The sequence below is a fragment of the Terrapene carolina genome, unplaced genomic scaffold (genome assembly GCF_002925995.2).
Source record: "Terrapene carolina triunguis isolate 2854851 unplaced genomic scaffold, T_m_triunguis-2.0 Scaffold69, whole genome shotgun sequence".
Taxonomy (NCBI): domain Eukaryota; kingdom Metazoa; phylum Chordata; order Testudines; family Emydidae; genus Terrapene; species Terrapene triunguis.
In genome coordinates, this window is record NW_020664420.1 from 38,944,713 (window position 1) to 38,965,563 (window position 20,851).

Consider the following 20,851-nt stretch of genomic DNA (forward strand, 5'->3'; position numbering starts at 1 on the left):
TCAGTACAATGCAGTTCATTGTAACTGTGTTTTAAATTCAAGTGTTTCTGGACCATGTACAGTAGGATGCAGGTTGTTCAGGTACATGTGCAGCCTGAATGTCTATTAGAGAGAAATAGCCACTTTCAGATTGGAGGTTTAGGAATTTTAGTCACTAAGAGAAGCCCATGACTATGGGGTTAGGTGACTGAGACATGTGACTGCTTCTGGGACTATACAATACAAACCTCTAGGCACAAGCTAGATATATGGAGCTATGTCCTCACCCTTCCTCAGAGTTCCTTCTAGTACCTCAAAGGTCAGCGCATAGACTCTGAAGAAGTGGTGACAGAAGGTGGTTTGTATGGATCCGTGCAGGCACTCATCTCAAAGAACTTCCATTGCATACAACCTGATTCTGGTCCTGGAAGTTTGGTAACTGTGATCCTCATAAAGGTGGTCTGAGCAGGATCAAAATAATGATTGTAACACTATTCAATTAAGTACCAGCTCTTCACTTTTGCATAGCATTGCTCCCTAGATTTAGCCTGTGTTCAGAGCACCAGGTAGCAGCTTTGCAAATAGGCTCTATTGAAAAGCTTCTTAGAAAAGCTGTGGCAGCTGAGCATTGATTCCAATTAAATGTGCTCCAAGGTCTGCAGGATGGAAACTCTCTCTCTAGACCATAACATGTCTTGAAACAAACTGTTATCCTCTTAGCAGGTGTATAAAGCCCGACCCTTGGATATGTCCCCATAAACTACAAAGTTGAGGGGACGTATCTGTGGCTTTTGGTCTATTAAATTAGTAGGTGATTGTTCTTCTCACATTTAAGCTACCGTAGAACCTCAAAGATATGAACTGACCGGTCAATCACATACCTCATTTGGATCCAGAAGTATGTAATCAGGCAGCAGCAGAGGAAAAAAAAGTAAATACAGTACAGTACTGTGTTAAACAAACTACTAAAAAAAAAAAAAAAAAAAGGGAAAGTTTCAAAAAAGGTTTGACTAGGTAAGGAAACTGTTTCTGTGCTTGCTTCATTTAAATTAAGATGGTTAAAAGCAGCATTTTTCTTCTGCATAGTAAAGTTTCAAAGCTGTATTAACTCAAGGTTCAGTTGTGAACTTTTGAAAGAACCACCATAATGTTTTGTTCAGAGTTACGAACATTTCAGAGTTACGAACAACCTCCATTCCCGAGGTGTTCGTAACTCTGAGGTTCTACTGTATGTAGTATAATGTCTCTTGGTTAATGACATGGTTTAGGGAGCAAACCTAACTTTTACTCTGATTCAGATAAAAGACAGACCACTTCAGAAAATAATTTTGGGTATAAATGCGTTAGCTTATAAATCAAGACACATTAATTCAAGCTTCTTTCTTTTTGTTTGAAAAAGCATCAGTTTCACATGACACCACAAATCATGTGTTATCGGAAGAATTTCTAGGTTGTAATTGCTCTCAGAATGCATACATTCATTCAGCTATCTCTTCACTGCCTCTAACTCAGTTTGTTGTTATATGTAGTGCGATGCTGAACTAATACAATACATTTTCCACTCTCTATGCTCAGGGGCGGCTCTATGTATTTTGCCGCCCCAAGCACGGCAGTGAAGCAGCCTTTGGCGGCATGCCTGCGGGAGGTCTGCCGGTCCCGCACCTTCGGCGTACCCGCCGCCGAATTGCCGCCGAAGCCATGGGACCAGCGGACCTCCCGTAGGCACGCCACTGAAGACAGCCTGACTGCCGCCCTCACAGCGACCGGCAGGCCGCCCCCCGTGGCTTGCCACCCCAGGCACGCGCTTGCTGCGCTGGTGCCTGGAGCCGCCCCTGTCTATGCTACATCAGCTTAAAATTACTTCAAGGCACCTAGACTGAAATTTCCTACTGAAACAAATGTTTTATACAGCTAAGTAACTTAGGTTGTCAGCAATCCCTCAAGATTGAGGATGATCTTTTTCACAGGTTTTATTTTTCAAGGGTCCTTTGGTGGCTGAGGTGGCTGATCCTTGAGCCACAGGCTCGTTGGCAGACATTGCAGATGGTGCTAGAAGACAGAGTTGGCCCGCGCTTGCTGTGTGACATTTGTCTTTTCTTTCTTTTCTGGCGTTTTTCTGTGACCAGGGCAAGGCGATTTTCCTCAAAAGTGGACATTCCCTTTCTGACAAGTCTTCGCCAGTTATCCCTATCCTGGCCTGCTGTCTTCCAGTGTGTGGTGTCAATGCCACATGTCTTGATGTTTATCTTGAAGGTGTCTTTAGAGCGTTTCTTTTAGCCTCCCCCATTTCCTTTCTCCTTTGGTGAGTTGGGCATACAGCAGTTGTTTTGGTAAGGGTACATCAAGCATGCGCACACAGTGCCTGTTCCACCTCAGCTGATGCTGGATAATGTTGGCTGAAGATGTTGGCTTCTGTGAGGACACTGACATTAGTGCCACAATCCTCCCACTTTATATTGAGGATTTTCCGAAGAAAGTGCTGGTGCTGGCGTTTTTCAGGAGTTTTCTATAGGACACCCAAGTCTCACAGCCGTAGAGGAGAGTTGGGATTACCACTGCTTTATAAACTAAAAGTCTAGTATATGTTCTGATGTTGTGAAAGGAACACATGCTTTCTGAAAAGAAGAATTCATCTTAAAATAATCAAGTAATCACTTAGGTAAAGTGAAATAAATTAAAGTCTGTTACTTATCAAGACTACCTGGAGTTTAGATAAAATTCTCCAGCACGAGTCAACAGTTCACAATGGCTGATCTGCCATAATAGGTAGCAATTTTAGTTCAAGGTAGTATTAACTCATGGTGAAATTAAATATCTTGTTCCAGTATTGCAGAAGTCTTCCTCTAGGGACTTAAAAGACAAAAGTTAACAAGGTGCTTATTTGTCTTAGTCAAATGTAGGAGGAGCCTTCAGTGTCCAGCTGATGAATGCAGCTCTCAGTCTCTTTTCCAGGTGTTTTCAGCTTGTAGGAAGTCAATGCTGAAGCCTCTATGATGCGTTGGAGTTCATTCAGCCCACACCAGCAAGGGGTTCAGTCAACACCTGCCCTACAACTCTGGGTACCTTAAATGCTATGCTACTGTGGCTCACAGCCGGCTTAATTTACAGTGGAGACAGGTAGATGATATCTTCCCTTCTGTCTGGAAGAAAACCTGTTTCTCCCTTTGTTGGGTCCCAGACTGTAAAGCACAATAGCTGTGAATATCCATAATTCCTCATAGAATATTAACACATACATTTCACAATGATATCACCACTGTGTCATTCTTTTTTTAAATATATTACACGACACCTTTTAGATACAGATTATAACAAGTGTGTTATTTGTAACTAGTATGTCAGGCCTGACAAGAGTTACTGACACAGAACAGTGAACTACCAATGAGCCTCTGTGTCACACCCTCCTAGACTTTTTAGCCAGCTTTAGGGTGCAGTCTCCTACCGAGTTCTGATCTCTATCAGTGGAGGAGCCAGGCTTATGGAAAACGATGTCATAAGAAGAAATGACTTTGCATGTTACCCAGAATTTCTTCATCTTTTCATGTCACCTCAAGCTCATTTCTCAGATGCTCATCTCTCTCAGGGAGATGCCCTTTGTCCAGCAGTATCGTTGTGATATTTATTTTTCTGCTAGTTATTCCCAGTTTTGTAATGTGAGTAAACATGTTTCAGCTTTTTCTGGAGTCCAGCCTGCTTTGAAATGGCAAAGCTTGTTTTGCGGTAAAATTTCCAAAAGTGCCTGTGTCTTAGGGGCCTGTTTTCAAAAGTCACTGAGGCACTTAGCCTCAGTCTCACTGACAGTCAACTGGACATAGATATCTATGTCCATTTTGAAAATGGGACTTCCATGCTTTTGAAACTTTTACCCAAAGCCTAACCACCCTCTGCTCTGTTGAACTTTCTATTAAAAGCTTCTGGTTCATCTTCTGGTTTTCCAGTTTGTGAAGAATCTATGAGGTAATCAACAGTTCTTTTCCGAATGGTTTCTTGCTTGTTTAGTTGTATTTTGACTGCAGGAAATTCTGGCATCCGCCATACAGCTTTGCTCTCATAAGACCTCTTATCAGAGGATGGCATTTCTGTCCAGGTTTCTCCTGCTTTTAGATTCGTTGTACTATTAAAGACTAGTTTAAATGGTGTACACTTTTGCCACTTCTTTTACCTCATTAATGTAATATTTCACATAATAACTTAAGAACTATATACAATTGTCTGAGATAACGTTCTGACCCTGTAGGAAATTATTCGGACACCTTTCTCCAATAATATCCCAGAGGGTTCAGATTGTAAAACATAACATCACTCAATTCTTTGATTAAAATTTCTCGTTCTTTTTGCTTGTTTTACACAGGAATGTATCTGCAATAAAGCCCCTTCCCCAGCTAACAAAGAGACTTCTTTGATTGCTCCCCATAGAAAGAGGGAGCCGACATCTTCCATCAGTGCTGGCCAAGGATCCCTGAAGAGGGTCCAGGGAAGGCATGGAGCTGAATGTATAAATTATCTCTATTTCCAAAACCCATGTGACTGAAGTAACTACTCCATATCACCCAAGAGGAGGACTGAGGAAAGATGTATGTATACAAGACTTGAGTCAAGGCTCATGGCAAGTTTGCTTCTTCACTCACCTGGTGTCAAAGCTGGAGTCAACTTTTGTTTTTTAAAGATTTCCCCCCCCCTAGTCCCAAGAGAGGAGTAAAAGAACTTCTGGAAGTTCTTCCCATAAAGGTCAGTACAACTGAGGGGTGTCAAGCGGTGCCCTTTTCTTGTATGATGGTTAAGACAGTCCCAAGGAAGCCAAGATTTCACTCTTCCCCATCCCTCCAGTCTTTCCTCCCCGCAACTGGAAAGTTCTGGCCCCTTAGAAAGTAGATGTTTCACCTTGGTTTGCACATGCTGAAATAAACCAGAACTTTTAGAAAGCAGCCTTCTCACAGTTACTATCATTGCTACTGAAATAGCTGCGATATCTCAGGCACTGTAAGCAGCCTTGATAAAGTGTTTACCTTTCAGATTAGATGGTTGTGACCTCTGACATCTTCAAGCAGATGATCCATCAAAGATGCCAGTTTGTTCCACTTGGCGTAGTCATATCTAGCAAGAGGATCCTGATAATTAGCCACTCTCATTTGTAGAGTTGCAGATAAATAAGCCTTCCTATTGTCAGGATACTAGGGGAAAGTAGTCAGGACTAGCGGCAGGAGCTTGGGATTCCAGAACCGAAGCTAGGGATCAAAGCCAGTATTAGGGTCAAGAGTCAAGCTGAGGCTCAAGCCGGAGTCAGAGTCAGAAATTAAGCTGAGGGTCAGAGCCAGAGTCAGGAATCAGACTGAGGGTCAATACCAGGAATCGAGGTCCATGTTGGCGTTCTAGTGATCAGCTGGGAGTCAGACCCAAGCTCAAGACCAGAGGTTCATGAACAGAGAAGCAGAGCAGTCATGGCAGCTAGCAAGGGATGCACATTGTTGCCTGGACACTACCTGGTACATTCCATGGGTTTATATAGGGACAAGGAGCCAATTAGGGATCACTAAGACTACTGTCAGTCAGATCACTTGAGGTGGAACTTCCTGTGGTGTTGAACCTCTCTCTGTAGATTATAGGTCAGAGGTAGAAGCCAGCTTACAGCTACTACTGGGTGGCAGTGTGGGCCTGTTAGTTGCCTTGTAGCACTCCAGGCTTAGGTTCAAGTCCTACTGATCTCTACATCTAGCCAAAGAAGCCAACTTCTCACATCCTTATAATGAGGAATGGATTTGTGGTTTTGACTTGCACTGGCTCACAAGCCACAGCCACTATTGAAGACTTCAGAGCAGGGCTGCAGTAGAAGGAATGGTGGAACCAGAACCTTTCTGGAAGTTAGTGAAGGGTCATCCAGAGGTCATTGACCAGTCCAGTCAACCCTTCGTTGGTTAGTACAGCTACTCTACAAGGTGTCATGATTTTAATATATGAGACTTCTTTTGGACAGCTGTCAGTTCCAAGTCTAATACTGTAGCTTTAAGGGTTATCAAGTGTTGAAAGAAGCAGGGACCTAGTAATGGAGGAGATGTGGGGAAGTGGGATACCAGGAGAAAGCACGAGCAGAAGAGCGCATACTCCTGCCTCATACTGAGAAAGCAGGACAATCAGCGAGTTATCTTAAGTGTCTATACACAAATGCAAAAGTCGGGGAAACAAACAGGGAGGACTGGAAGTCCTGGCACAGTCAAGAAATTATGATGTGATGGAATAACAGAGACTTGGTGGGATAACTCACATGACTGGAGTACTGTCATGGATGGATATAAACTGTTCTGGAAGGACAGGCAGGGCAGAAAAGGTGGGGGAGTTGCATTGTATGTAAGAGAGCAGCATGACTGCTCAGAGCTCCAGTATGAAACTGCAGAAAAACCTGAGAGTCTCTGGATTAAGTTTAGAAGTGTGAGCAACAAGGGTGAGGTCGTGGTGGGAGTCTGCTATAGACCACCAGACCAGGGGGATGAGGTGGACGAGGCTTTCTTCAGGCAACTAACAGAAGTTACTAGATCACAGGCCCTGGTTCTCATGGCGGACTTCAATAACGCCGATATCTGCTGGGAGAGCAATACAGCAGTGTACAGACAATCCAGGAAGTTTTTGGAAAGTGTAGGGAATAATTTCCTGGTGCAAGTGCTAGAGGAACCAACTAGGGGCACAGCTCTTTTTGACCTGCTGCTCACAAACAGGGAAGAATTAGTAGGGGAAGCAAAAGTGGATGGGAACCTGGGAGGCAGTGACCATGAGATGGTCAAGTTCAGGATCCTGACAAAAGGAAGAAAGAAGAGCAGCAGAATACGGACCCTGGACTTCAGAAAAGCAGACTTTGACTCCCTCAGGGAACTGATGGGCAGGATCCCCTGGGAGAATAACATGAGGGAGAAAGAAGTCCAGGAGAGCTGGCTGTTTTTTAAAGAATCCTTATTGAGATAGCAGGAACACACCATCCCGACGTGTAGAAAGAATAGTAAATATGGCAGGTGACCACCTTGGCTTAACAGTGAAATCCTTGCTGATCTTAAACACAAAAAAGAAGCTTACAAGAAGTGGAAGCTTGGACAGATGACCAGGGAGGAGTATAAAAATATTGCTCAGGCATGCAGGAGTGAAATCAGGAAGGCCAAATCACAACTGGAGCTGCAGCTAGCAAGGGATGTTAAGAGTAACAAGAAGGGTTTCTACAGGTATGTTAGCAACAAGAAGGTGGTCAGGGAAAGTGTGGGCCCCTTACTGAATGGGCGAGGCAACCTAGTGACAGAGGATGTGGAAAAAGCTAAAGTACTCAATGATTTTTTTGCCTCTGTCTTCACGAACAAGGTCAGCTCCCAGACTATTGTACTGGGCAGCACAGTATGGGGAGGACGTGACCAGCCCTCTGTGGAGAAAGAAGTGGTTCAGGACTATTTAGAAAAGCTGGACGAGCACAAATCCATGGGGCTGGATGCACTGCATCCAAGGGTGCTAAAGGAGTTGCAGAGCCATTGGCCATTATCTTTGAAAACTCATGGCGATTGGGGGAGGTCCAGGGTGACTGGAAAAAGGCTAATGTAGTGCCCATCTTTAAAAAAGGGAAGAAGGAGGATCCGGGGAACTATAGGCCAGTCAGCCTCCCCTCAGTCCCTGGAAAAATCATGAAGCAGGTCCTCAAGGAATCAATTTTGAAGCACTTCGAGGAGGGGAAAGTGATCAGGAACAGTCAGCATGGATTCACCAAGGGCAAGTCATGCCTGACTAACCTAATTGCCTTCTATGATGAGATAACTGACTCCGTGGATGAGGGGAAAGCAGTGGACATGTTATTCCTTGACTTTAGCAAAGCTTTTGATACGGTCTCCCACAGTATTCTTGCCAGCAAGTTAAAGAAGTATTGGCTGGATGAATGGACTATAAGGTGGATAGAAAGCTGGCTAGATCATCGGGCTCAACGGGTAGTGATCAATGGCTCCATGTCTAATTGGCAGCCGGTATCAAGCGGAGTGCCCCAAGGGTCAGTCCTGGGGCCAGTTTTGTTCAATATCTTCATTAATGATCTGGAGGATGGCGTGGATTGCACCCTCAGCAAGTTTTCAGATAACACTAAACTGGGAGGAGTGGTAGATATGCTGGAGGGTAGGGATAGGATACAGAGGGACCTAGACAAATTTGAGGATTGGGCCAAAAGAAATCTGATGAGGTTCAACAAGGACAAGTGCAGAGTCCTGCACTTAGGACGGAAGAATCCCATGTGCTGCTACAGACTAGGGACTGAGTGGCTAGGCAGCAGGTCTGCAGAAAAGGACCTAGGGGTTACAGTGGACGAGAAGCTGGATATGAGTCAACAGTGTGCTCTTGTTGCCAAGGTGGCTAACAGCATTTTGGGCAGTATAAGTAGGAGCATTGCCAGCAGATCGAGGGACGTAATCATTCCCCTCTATTAGGCATTGGTGAGGCCTCATCTGGAGTGCTGTGTCTAGGTTTGGGCTCCACACTACAAGAAGGATGTAGAAAAATTGGAAAGAGTCCAGTGGAGGGCTGGAGCACATGACTTACGAGGAGAGGCTGAGGGAACTGGGATTATTTAGTCTGCAGAAGAGAAGAATGAGGGGGGATTTGATAGCTGCTTTCAACTACCTGAAAGGAGGTTCCAAAGAGGATGGATCTAGACTGTTCTCAGTGGTACCAGGTAACAGAACAAGGAGTAATGGTCTCAAGTTGCAGTGGGGGAGGTTTAGGTTGGATATTAGGAAAAACTTTTTCACTAGGAGGGTGGTGAAGCACTGGAATGGGTTACCTAGGGAGGTGGTGGAATCTCCTTCCTTACAGGTTTTTAAGGTCAGGCTTGACAAAGCCCTGGCTGGGATGGTTTAGTTGGGGATTGGTCCTGCTTTGAGCAGGGGGTTGGACTAGATGACCTCCTGAGGTACCTTCCAACCCTGATATTCTATGATACTGTATCCTCAGGAGAGGATGAAGACTGTCTCTCTAGAGGCACTCTAACAAATAGGATCTTCTTCAATATCTTCCTCTTCTGAGGTTCCATAGATTTAGATTGGAAGGCAGATGAGACTTTCTTTTGTGATACCTCAGAAGTGAATGGAGGAGATGTATATTTTGTGGCAGGATAGTCCTTGGTCTTAACAGAAAGCCTTTTGCTAGGTGTTGGTGTCCTAGGCTGACCAGCTCACAATGGCTACAGTGTCTATGGAGCACAGATAAGAAAATTGTTAAGATCCCATTAAACCTTAGACTCTAGAGGAACCAAAGGGAAGCCAGTCTGTATCCAAAAAACTCAGTCTCCACCATCATTCCAGAAGCAGAAGTCAGAACTGAGGGAGGAAGCTGGAGATCCTCACTGGACCACCCTAAGGCTGCAGACTCTATGCAGGGATGCAAGTGGCCTGAAGTGAAAATGTAAGTGGTATCATGGCGGAATTTCACCCTTTGTGAATCTAGTGCTTATTGGGGGTGCCAAATTGTTAGTGCTGGAGACCAAGTCCTTGTTTATCCACAAAAGCAGAGGAAGAATACAGGCAGACTGCTGAAGCTTCCCCATATTACCCCAATTCTGACCAAAGCAGGGTTTAAAATTGCAAGTGAAAAGGTCCTACTACCAATCTCTTAAATCATCCCACCCCCATCAAAAATTATTTAGACCAAAAGAAAAGAAATTGAAACAAACAGAGCCCCAAATATACCCTCAAGGTAACACCCACAATATGGTGCAAGTGTCACTAAAGATCAGTTTTTACATTTAGCAATCGACTGCTAGTAACATTTTGTGCTTGTATAGCACCATATATATGAAGTTCTCAAAATGCATTACAAACATTAATGAAGTCTTAACACACACCTTTGAGATAGGTAATATTTTATTTTGAGATAGGAAAAGTGAGGCATGGAAATTGTTAGTTGTCAGTTCACACAAGACATCTGTGGCATAAACAGGAACTGAACTCCCGTCTTCCAGTTCTGAGTCCCATGTCATAGCCAAAAGACAATCCTTCCTCCCCTTTGATAGGTCTTTTAGGGCTAGTCACATGTGTGCACTGTGTAATTCTCCAGCCACTGAAACAAGACTATAATCCTACATTACATAATGTGCATATCCATATATGATTAAACATACGGCAAGTTTCATAAACACAGAAAAATTAAAGAAATGAAAGAAAGCAGAAGAGCTTACCCAAATCCAGAAAATAAGCGACAGAAGAGAAAGAGGCCATAGCCCTGGACAAATGATGACAGGAAGGCAAAGAATCCATTGACAGACATGCATATCAGGAGAGACTGCCTCCTTCCCACCTTGTCTGCCAAGCCTCCCCAGAAGAATGCCCCCAACATCATCCCAAGGTACACTATGCTACCTGCAACACACAGAAAACAAGATGTTACTTTGTGAGCTACACAACTGACGTCAATTGACCAAAAATTAATCATAACATACTAGAGTATTTTTCCAGCAAACTTTTTAACTTGTGAAATTACAGAACAGGAAGTAATTTTGTCCCCTATCTGCTTATGAGTGAGTTAGGTGTATAAATTGCAAATGCATCTGTGGAAGAATAGACACCCTATTGTGAGCCTTAATATATTATTAAACTAGGTGCCTCTAGCTATAGGCAGATGAGTAAGAAGTGGAGAAAAAGTTCCAGCTATCCCACAGCAGAAACACTGCATGCACCATAACACTGCAAAAATTGAAATCTGCCCTACAGAAATGCATTGCTGGAAACCTATTAAAAACAAGCAGTTATGTGTGGGATCATTAGCCACCAGTAGTTATTAGACTAAGCACAATTTGTTTTTAAGAATTAAGATACAAATGAATGGTAGTTATCAGAGTGCAGCAGTATTGAAGAACTACCACTTTGTTGTTTCTCTCTTTTTCTATAATACAGTCTGTGCCAGGCATGGCCAAACGGTGGTTCATGAGCCGCATGCAGCTCTTTTACAGTTAAAATGCGGCTCCCAGAGCCCCCTATGCATCCCCCCTCCATTCTCCGCCTACAAGACTGGGAACGGGGGAGCTTGGGGCTTCTGCTCTGCGGCAGTGTTGTGGGATGAGGGGTTTCTTCCCTGCGGCAGGGTGATGGGATGAGAGGCTTCTGCCCTGCAGGGAGGTGAGTTTAAGGGCTTTAGCCCAGTGGGGGTCATCGGGGCAAAAGCTCAACACCCTGGCAGGCATTGCCCCATGGGGCAGGTTGTGTGCATCTTGCAGCTCTCGAACTTCTAAAGATTATTGTATGCGGCTCGGAGGGTCAGGAAGTTCGGCCCTCCTGGTCTGTGCTTTCCTCAAATAGTATTGTCCTGAACAAAAGACAACACTTGAACAACACTGCTTTAAACGAACTTTTTAAACATGGCCAAGCACATTAAAAGAACACAGTGAAAAATTCTTTGTGGATGTTATAATAAAGTGATGCTGTATTAAATTTACAATTAAGTGCATGATATTGATAAAAAAATTGGAGCCTTCAAACTCGCCAGTAAATTCACTTCAAACTAAAGAAAAGGAGAACTGTCAGGATAAAAATCATATTTAAAAAAATCTTTAGCTACATTACTGTCATCATCTTAGAGTATAAAAATTGACAAGTTAATGTAAATAGCTTTCAGAAATCTAGGTTGGTTTTTTTACTCCTTGCACTTCTCTCTACTTGGACACTTCTCTCTACTTGGACAATAGCCTACTTCGTTTCTAGTCAATTTCATTTTCAGGTTCTAATGCACTAGGACAATGCTGCAAGGGTATTTTATTTTAGTTTGTTTGTTACATTTCATATCAACACTTATTAGTCTCAGGTTTTGTAAAATACACACACATACTATATACAAATTTTTGGCCAAATGTGACCTTACAGTGCCCATTATTTCACAAATGTGGATCAGACAAATGACATTTCAGTCACACACGTTTAGCAAAACTATCTCAATATTGACATTACCATTTCATGCAAGATACGTACATTATCCTGTTTCACTGGTTAAAAAGGTCTTGAGTTTGACTGTTAGAAACTTAACAGCTTAGTGCAACATAACTCAAAAGTCAGAACAGTTTGTGTGAAATCATAGTACAATTATAAATCTTAGTTTGCAGTCTCAGAGAGTGCTATCCAACAAAGTAAATCTGACTGGTAAAGGCAGTGACTTTCCCTGAGCTCTGCCCAGGTCAAATCAGATTTTTATTTTGTTTTTGCTGCTTATTTTAACCTATCTGCTGTTCCTTCTCTCCACCTCCCACATGCTTACCAAAATTCCTGGTTGGACATCACTCATCTAATGGCTGCTGCCCTATTACATGTCCTATACAGAACAGGAGCTTAAAAGGAGAATAGCTGGAAGCAGGTTATTAGTTAGAAAGTCCTGCTCCCCCTCTTTGAATTGGATAATGAACAGTAAAATAAAAATATCAGGATAAGCATTATCCATTCATTGTTTGTGAACCCAATATCCTCTACAGAGTAGCTAATGTCTGATGATCTCTCTGAGGGTTGATTTTGCATTTAGAACTCTGAGTTAGCTGTAAGAACTGAAAAATCACAAGTAGGCTGAGAACTCCCTGAAGTAAACATTTAAGAGGGTTGCATTGTCTATTCCAGAATATGCATGTGATATTTTTCACTTATGAAAGATAAGCCACCTATCGCGGTTCAGAAACAAGTATATAAATGATCATGGATCATGTGAAATATTCAAGACTTGTCACCATGGAACAAACGGGCCCCAGTACATTTTTTTAATATAAACATAGCCTCCATTTCCAGGATTTGTATTTATTCATTCTCAGTGACGCAAACAAAAAACATTCACTTCTCCAGTCTGAGAGCCGCACTTCTTGCTTGTACACATCATACCCAGATTAATGCACCATTTAAATAGAAACATTTGGCCTGTATCCTCCTGAGCAGACTGCTCTTGTGGAGCTGTTCCTGTCTCTCAGTTTTATGGAAAAGGAACCAGCCTTTCTTATTCCCTCATCAGGATAATGAGTTTCATATGCTCCAGTTATCTGGGTCAAAAAGAACACTGACCCTTCCTCAGGCTAGACAAGTTGAGAAGGAGGAAAGTAGCCGCAACCCCTTAATCATTAATGGTGTCCTGTACCAATGCTCCAGCTTTTCTATAGCTACTTAGGTTTTTGCCAAATATAAAACAGGGACAGGATGTTTCTGGCCCAAGAGGGTCTTCTCCATGAGTGCCAAAAGGCCTGTGTACATATGACAGGTTCATTGCTGTTCAGCCCTGAGATTGGTAACCCTCCCAGTATGAAGGCAGAGTGCCAGCTTCCCTCAAAAAAGCAGTAGTTAGGTGCCTTCTCAAGATCTCTCTTGATGCTGGTAATCTTGCTAATTACCAGTGTGCCTCTCACCTTCCTTTTTGGGGGAAGATTGAGAATGTGGCAAGGGAGTTAATTCTGGAATCTTTTAGTGTCGTCAGATTTCCCTGATCCTTTTTGATTTAGAGTTTGGCCGAGGAATGGCTTAGAGCCTGCACTGCTCTCCCCGGCTGATGATTTCCTAGTGATGGGCAAGGAGTCCACATCCAGTGATTTTATTACATCTGTTAGCATCTTTTTATACTATAAAGATGGGGTTTTCTTAACTAGCATATACACAGTTCATAGTGGGGTAGATGGTATGGCTCAAGTATTTCTGGTCTCTAAGAAATCTCCATGGATGATTTGGAACAATTACCTGAGTTCTCTCTTGCATGTAGGGAATTATTGCATTACTCTTTAGATGGGCGTCTCTTGAAGCTTACTTGGAAATCACAAATGGAGGAAAATGTGATGGTTTTCCTGCTTAATAGCATTAGCTGCAGGAAACATATTAGACCTATTTTGACAACTGCTTTGTCACTATATCCATTTCAGGGGGCAGCTCAATTGGTTGAATTTTATACTTGAAACCCTAAATGATTTGAGTCCAGGCTGTCAGAGACCACATCTTTCCATGCTCGTTGAGGTTAGTTGCTGTAGTATTTCAAGTGTTGGAAGGCCAATGGTGCACAATTCACCTCTTTTCCCAGATTTATTCTTGAGGATGGTAGGATGGATTGGGTGTATGTTTTTTTTTTTTTTGGAAATCTCTTTTTTCCTTTGCTTCTCAGGCAAATAGTATGTGCTTTATTAAACATAAGTCTTCCTTTGTAGTGCATAAAAAGGCACAATAGGGCAGCCCTAAGCAGAGCTTATTCTTCTTCTCCAACCCTCCTCTGACTATCATTGCTATGGCTAATACCACCATGATCCCCATCACTCAGGGTCACAAACTTGGGATCTCTTGATGGACTCATCCCTCTTCTCCTCATGCAGACACACAGTTTCCAAGTCTTGCAATTCCAAAAATATAAACCTTCCTCTTTGTCTCAATAGCTAAAACCATTGTCCATACCCTGGCCATGAACTCTGCTTTAGTCTGTCTCTTACCCACATTGCTTCCCTGAACTGCATTCAAAATACAGTTGCGAAAATCATCTCTCTCAGCTGTCATTCAGCCCATGTCATTCCCCTCTGAATCCCTTCCCTAGTTCCTATTTTACTATCTCATAATTGCCTTCAAAGTCCTACATAACTCCTCCCTAGTCAGCTTTCATTTCTATTTCTGTCAATGATACCTAGTTTCAAAGCACCTTCCTGTCTTCCCCTCCTTTCTCTTCTTTGCACTTCCTTCTGTGTGGCCCCCTTTACACTGAACACACTTCCAACCCCAAACAACCAAGTCCACTTCCTCTCTTCTTTCAAATCACTCCTCAAGACTAACTTTTTTTCTGCAATGTCCACAATAAGCAGTGAAAGCAACAAAGATACAAAATTCTACAGAACAATTGATGTAGCAGAATCATCATATAACAATCAGATAACCACATCATTTTAACCTCCATCCTCCCTTTTCCCCAATCCACATATATCCAAGAGTTCATTGCTCTTGTTTGTCACTTCATGTCAATAACAACAGTGTAAATGGCTTAGGGCAGAGCATGTCTCTTTTATTTACTTTATAAATCACTTACCACACTTGATACATTTCATATAGAATTTTAGATGTCTAAAAAATAATGTGTAAAACACCCCTCTTTTGGACAACCCATGCTCCCTTTCACAGGAACTTTAAAAGCACAGGCCACCACCTTAGATAAATGTACACCTCAAGACCTAACATGTCATGTGGAAGACAGCAGAATTCTGGTAATTGCATATTTGAGCACACTGCAGCTGGTACCACAGCTTGTTCCATTTTTTGGTGCTATGACTTATGGATCTGAGATAAGAATCAAGCCTTTAAAGAACATGCGTGCTGTTGCTATCTGACATGCATATTAGGTTAGACACTGGTCTCAGAGACCTCTAATGACAATTGTTTTCAGAAAAATAAATATTGCTTTAAAATACAAAGGCTACAAGTGTTGCACTCTGAAAAATGATTTCCTCAATGAAGTGTTATGCAGTCCAAGCACACTCAGTTATCTGGTAGAGAATCCTTGAAAACAACTCAGTGGCAGTAGAAATCAAACTAACCCCATGCTAAAATTAACATGCTCATCTGCTGTCTTTGTTTTCAAAGTAGTAACAATTTGCTTCACTTTTCTTTTCTTTTTTTTTTTTTGCATATTGGAAATGCAACACACTCCAAGGATTTTCCTGTTATACACATGCATAACAGATACAAAATACATGCTTTGTGTCTTTCCTCTTCGGATTAGGGACTGTTTTTCTAAACATACTACAAATAATCTGCAAAAGTGCTTTCCCCAGACTCTTCTTTCCTCCAGAACATGGATTGAAATGTCTGCATTGGAAGGGCAATGAAAAGCAAGCAGTGATTAAAAGAATTATTGCCCGGCCATGCCAGAAGAAAGACAGGAGAGAGGAGGCAATGGATGTGGTTTAATTAGATTGCCACATTATTCACCTAAAATATCAGGGCATACCCAACAATAAATTGTACAGTGAAGGTCATCATCCTGTCCTTAATCATTTCCATATAATCCACAGCCTGGTCCGACCCATTGGATGGCTGGGACCCCGCTGCCCTTCCCGCATCTGAGATTAAGAGGGTTATAAAAGGAGGGGGACTGGCTCCTCGCTGTTCTAGTCATAGGAACCTCAACTCCCCCCTTACTCAGCTCCCTTCAGGGATACTTTTCTTCAAATCCTTTCTAAACTGTTTTATCTGATAACTGTATCCCTTCCATAACAATACCAGCCACATCTGCCACAAGGAGACACCAGCAATGATGCCTGGCTGCCTCCTCCTACCCCCACTAGGTTAATATCAGACATAATTATATCCATTCCCCCAGCAGATAGGGGTACCCCATCCTCCCTGAATAACTCAGATGCCCAGTAAGAGGTCCCAATGGAGAATTACCAACTCCCCTTGGGTACATATGAATATAGCCACCTAGTTATTCACAGACCCCCTGGACTTACTGACCCATCAAGTCTTCATCCCCGCCCAGACACACACACACACATACACAGAGTGCTGCAACATGTCAGGCCCAAATAATTGTCACCTCACAGAACAATTCCTGGATCTGCCCAAAAGCCCATGTAGCTCTGAGTAGCAATTTGACCCCCTTACATCTTCCCAAATCCTTTCACCAAGGTGAACAATAATGTATCAAGTGTTTCCTCGCAGGCTGCCAGAGTGTGAACAAGGGGCATCAGCTGGACCCATAGCATCCCCCTGTTTCCATGCCAGCTCAGGATTGCCTGACCACCTAGGCCTAGCTGAGAAGTGCTGCTTGTGTGCCCAGTACACAATGCTGTTGTGATGGGCTGAATCTCAGAAACCCCCCTGAGAACTGCCAACTGATGTGCCAAGACTGCTTCTGCCCCTGCTTTCCCTGCCAGCTCGGGACCCCAGCACCCTGTCTTGCTGAGCCAGACACGTCCGTCTGCTCCAACACAGACCCAGGGTCTGAATTACTTGCCCCAAAGCTGCAGACTTAATTGAAAGCAGCTAACAGAAGTGTTCTTGTCTTTAACACTCAGATGACCAATTCCCAAGGGAGTCTAAAACCCAAATAAATCCGTTTTACCCTGTATAAAGCTTATACCGGGTAAACTCATAAATTGTTTGCCCTCTATAACACTGATAGAGAGATATGCACAGCTGTTTGCCCCCCCAGGTGTTAATACATACTCTGAGTTAATTAATAAGTAAAAAGTGATTTTATTAAATACAGAAAGTAGGATTTAAGTGGTTCCAAGTAGTGACAGACAGAACAAAGTGAATTACCAAGCAAAATAAAATAAACCACGCAAATCTATGTCTAATCCAACTGAATACAGATAAAATCCTCACCAGTTCCAGAATGCTCCCTTTTACAGACTAATCCTCCTTTTAGTCTGGGACCTCACACCCCTTGCAGTCACTGTCCTTTGTTCCAGTTTCTTTCAGGTATCTCTGGGGGTGGAGAGGCTCTCTCTTTAGCCAGCTGAAGACAAAATGGAGGGGTCTCCCACAGGCTTAAATAGACTTTCTCTTGTGGGTGGAGACCCCCTCCTCTCTCCTATGCAAAGTCCAGCTACAAAATGGAGTTTTGGAGTCACCTGGGCAAATCACATGTCCATGCATGACTAAGTTCCTTACCAGCCAAGCAACATTCCTGGGAAAGCCCAGATGTGGATTGGTGTCTCCAAGTTCATTGTTGGCTTAAGTGTTTCTTGATTGGGCACTTACTGAAAATAGTCTTTTCTCAGGAAGCTGACCAACTGCTTCACTACAGCCTACTTAGACTCAAACAAGTATGCAGCCAATATTCATAACATCGAACACAAAAATGATACATGCCTACAAGCAGGATTAATAGATTCAGTAGATCATAACCTTTACAGAGATATGTTACATGGCATATGCAGCATACAATGCATTCTAGTTATGTTATATATATACACATACCATAAAGCCTTATGGGTGGCACTGACCGTCACACCCTCCTCCTGAACTTACTGCCAGAGACTTGGACACTCCTCAGAGTCTGCCCTACTGACCTCAGTTTCCCCAAATTTGGTCCCCAAATTCTACTGGCTGCCACATTGAGCTGTGCCTTAGTTTCCCTAATCAGTATCCTCTAGATCTTGGCTGCAGCCACCCCCATCTGTGCCCATTTCTCCTAGTTTTATTCCCCAGTTCTGTTGAAATCTTGGCTGCAGCTATCCCAAGCTACACCTCAGTTTCCCCCCCTGTCTTGATTCCCCCATCTCAGCTAGCTTCCTCGCCAAGTCCATCCCAAGCTGTGCCTCAGTTTGCCCAATTCTGACCCCCAGTTTCAGCTGCACTATTGGTTGCAGCCATGCCTGAGCCACGCCTCAAAGTTTTCCTCAGTTCAGCCCCCAGTTTTGTCTGGAGTTTTGGCCACCGCCACCCTGAGCCATACCTCAGTTTCCCATAATTTGGGTCCCCCTTTTCAGCTGGAGTCTTGATCTATGCCTCAGTTTCCCCAATTCTGGTCCCCAATTTCGTTTGGAGTGCTGACTGCAGCCACCTTGAGCTTTGGTTCCTAAATATTGGCTGGGATCTTGGCCCCAGCCACCTTGACCTGTGCCTTAGTTTGCCCAGTTTATGTTACCTGCGGAGGTGCTCGCCATACTACATGCTCCCCCCCTCTTTTGGCCCCTATCCCTAAATTCCCCCCTTGAGTTGGATCAGAGGTGTTTGATCTGTAACATTGGGTCTACTGGGGAGTCCCACGCTCCGCTGGATGCTGCCTGCATCCCAGTCCTGCACCCCTGCATAGCCTGGAGAGTGCCCAGGGTGTTACCTGCCCACCCCTTAATGGCCAGACTCTAAGACTTGGGGAAACCCAGGAAAGACATTCCAAACTCTGGGAATGTCCCTGTACTTCCCCTATTCTCATTCCCACACCCAGCCAGTCATCCTATCTCCCCACTCCTCTGTAAGAGGGGCCACACAGCTCTGTGAACAGCCAGCCATCCTGCTCCACTCACCTGAGGGCTTACATACTAGCTGCCACACCCAGGCAGCCACCTTGCCCCCCAAATAGGCCCCCCACTCCCTCCTCTACGGTATGGGGAGCCTCAGCCAGTGCTCTGATCCCCAGGAGACACCCACTCATTTCTCTGCAGTAAGAGGAGTCTGGTCAGTCCCCCTACCCCTACCGTGAGCCACTCCCCTTCTTCCTCTGGCTCAGGCTCTGGGCTCCCCCTTTCCCCCATGTCTTCTGCTTTTGTTGCCAGCCCAATCCAGGTAAAAGAGGGCCTGGTTTGCCGAATTCTCAAACTGCGTAGAATATAAATACCTCCTCCCTTCCAGTCAGCAGGAAGGGTCCCCGGCCCAGCTGCTTCCATTCTTCTACTTCCCTGTGAACCTTCCCCCACACATCTCCTCTACTACCTGTTATAGTAGGAAGGGTGCCCTTAAAGGGGACAAAAATACCAACCCAACCCAGCCCTCTTTCCTCCAACAACCCGGACAAGGACTCACCACATGGAGGCTGTGGTGAGCACATTTTGTGAAATAATTCAGTTGATGATCGGCATCTAAAGGGACATTTAGTCTAGACCAGTGGTTCTCAATCCTTTTTCATTTGCGGACCCATAAAAAATTTCAAATGGAGGTGCAGACCCCTTTGGAAATCTTAGACATAGTCTGTAGAGCCCCAGGCATCCGCAGACTACAAGTTGAGAACCACTGGTTTAGAGAGTGTCTACATCATGCGCACACGTTTTGGACACCCCGGGCTAGATGTTCAAAAGTGCTCGGCGCTCAGCAGCTCCCATTGTGATACTTATGGCCAGATTTTCCAAAGATTTCAGCACCCAGATCTGACCACTTATTTTGGTGCCTAAGTGAGCTTTGAGCGCTTTTGAAAATCTGGGCCTAAATACACATTTCATTAAGTGGTATAAAAGTAATGTAGGACTAGCATGCAGTAGAATAATATAGTTAATCAATGGTTCTATGTCCTCCTGCTAAACTAGCATTTGCTTTAGTATACCCAGCGTATGGCAGCTCCCCCTAAACATGTGCAGATTTCACCAATTTCCCATTTTTTATTGTTTTGGTCATTAGACTGAGTGAGGAAAGTATTTCAAAAAATTAGAAACAGCCTCTTAGTAAAAAGTGACCCCTTTCTTTAAAATAAGATTATTTGTACTTTGGAAAATAAGATCCTAGACACAAAATCCTAAAATGGTTCCAAATAAGAGAAAGTTAGCTGTTATCCAGAAATACACAATACTTTACTTATTGTTGTATTTATTCATACAAGGGACTTCTTGCAAACTACCATTATGGAAATATAAATATTAATAGCAAAGAATTTAAGTGCCATGTCTAGCATAATGAATAGTAATACCCAGATCTATCTTTGTTTTAACCCTGATTAAAAGTGTACATAGAATTTAAAGATTATAATCTTTCACTCCTATATTTGATTCTTGCCTGTAGCTAGTCTAGCTGATCAGAGAGATGGTGGAGAGAATTATAACCCACACAGCAGTTTCCCTGAGACAAACATAGCTTCTAATTAAATTGCTCAGAACATGATCTAATTAAAATGAAAGGTTTTACACCTTTAAGGAAAGAACAAATATAAGAATAACTGTAATTACTCTAGAAATAGTAGAACAAGAACTTCACATTCAAAACCCCTGCTACTCCCCATTTCCCTGTGTATTCAGAATACTAGATCTTCAGGTGTACTCATCATATTGCACTGCTCACCTTCTCATATGAGCTGCATTCAAAGAATCTGAAACGGAGGGAGAAGGATGTCAGAACTCTAACTCCAGTGTCTGACCGTCTTACCACAACCTCACCCTCTTGCAGACACAAACCATATGTGAACTAGTTTCCTCCTTCCTCAAAACACTTTTTCATGCAAACACTGCAAAAGGCTTTTT

At 43.3% G+C, this 20,851-nt stretch overlaps 1 protein-coding gene across 1 annotated transcript in view; it reads right to left on the minus strand.

Moving 5' to 3' along the window:
* The window catches only part of SV2C (synaptic vesicle glycoprotein 2C), a 145,922-nt gene that overhangs the window by 82,988 nt on the left and 42,083 nt on the right, over positions 1 to 20,851 (minus strand). Inside the window, exon 2 of the mRNA XM_024194092.1 lies at positions 10,160 to 10,340. Coding sequence (XP_024049860.1) covers positions 10,160 to 10,340 — 181 coding nt within the window. The remainder of the gene's footprint in view (positions 1 to 10,159; positions 10,341 to 20,851) is intronic.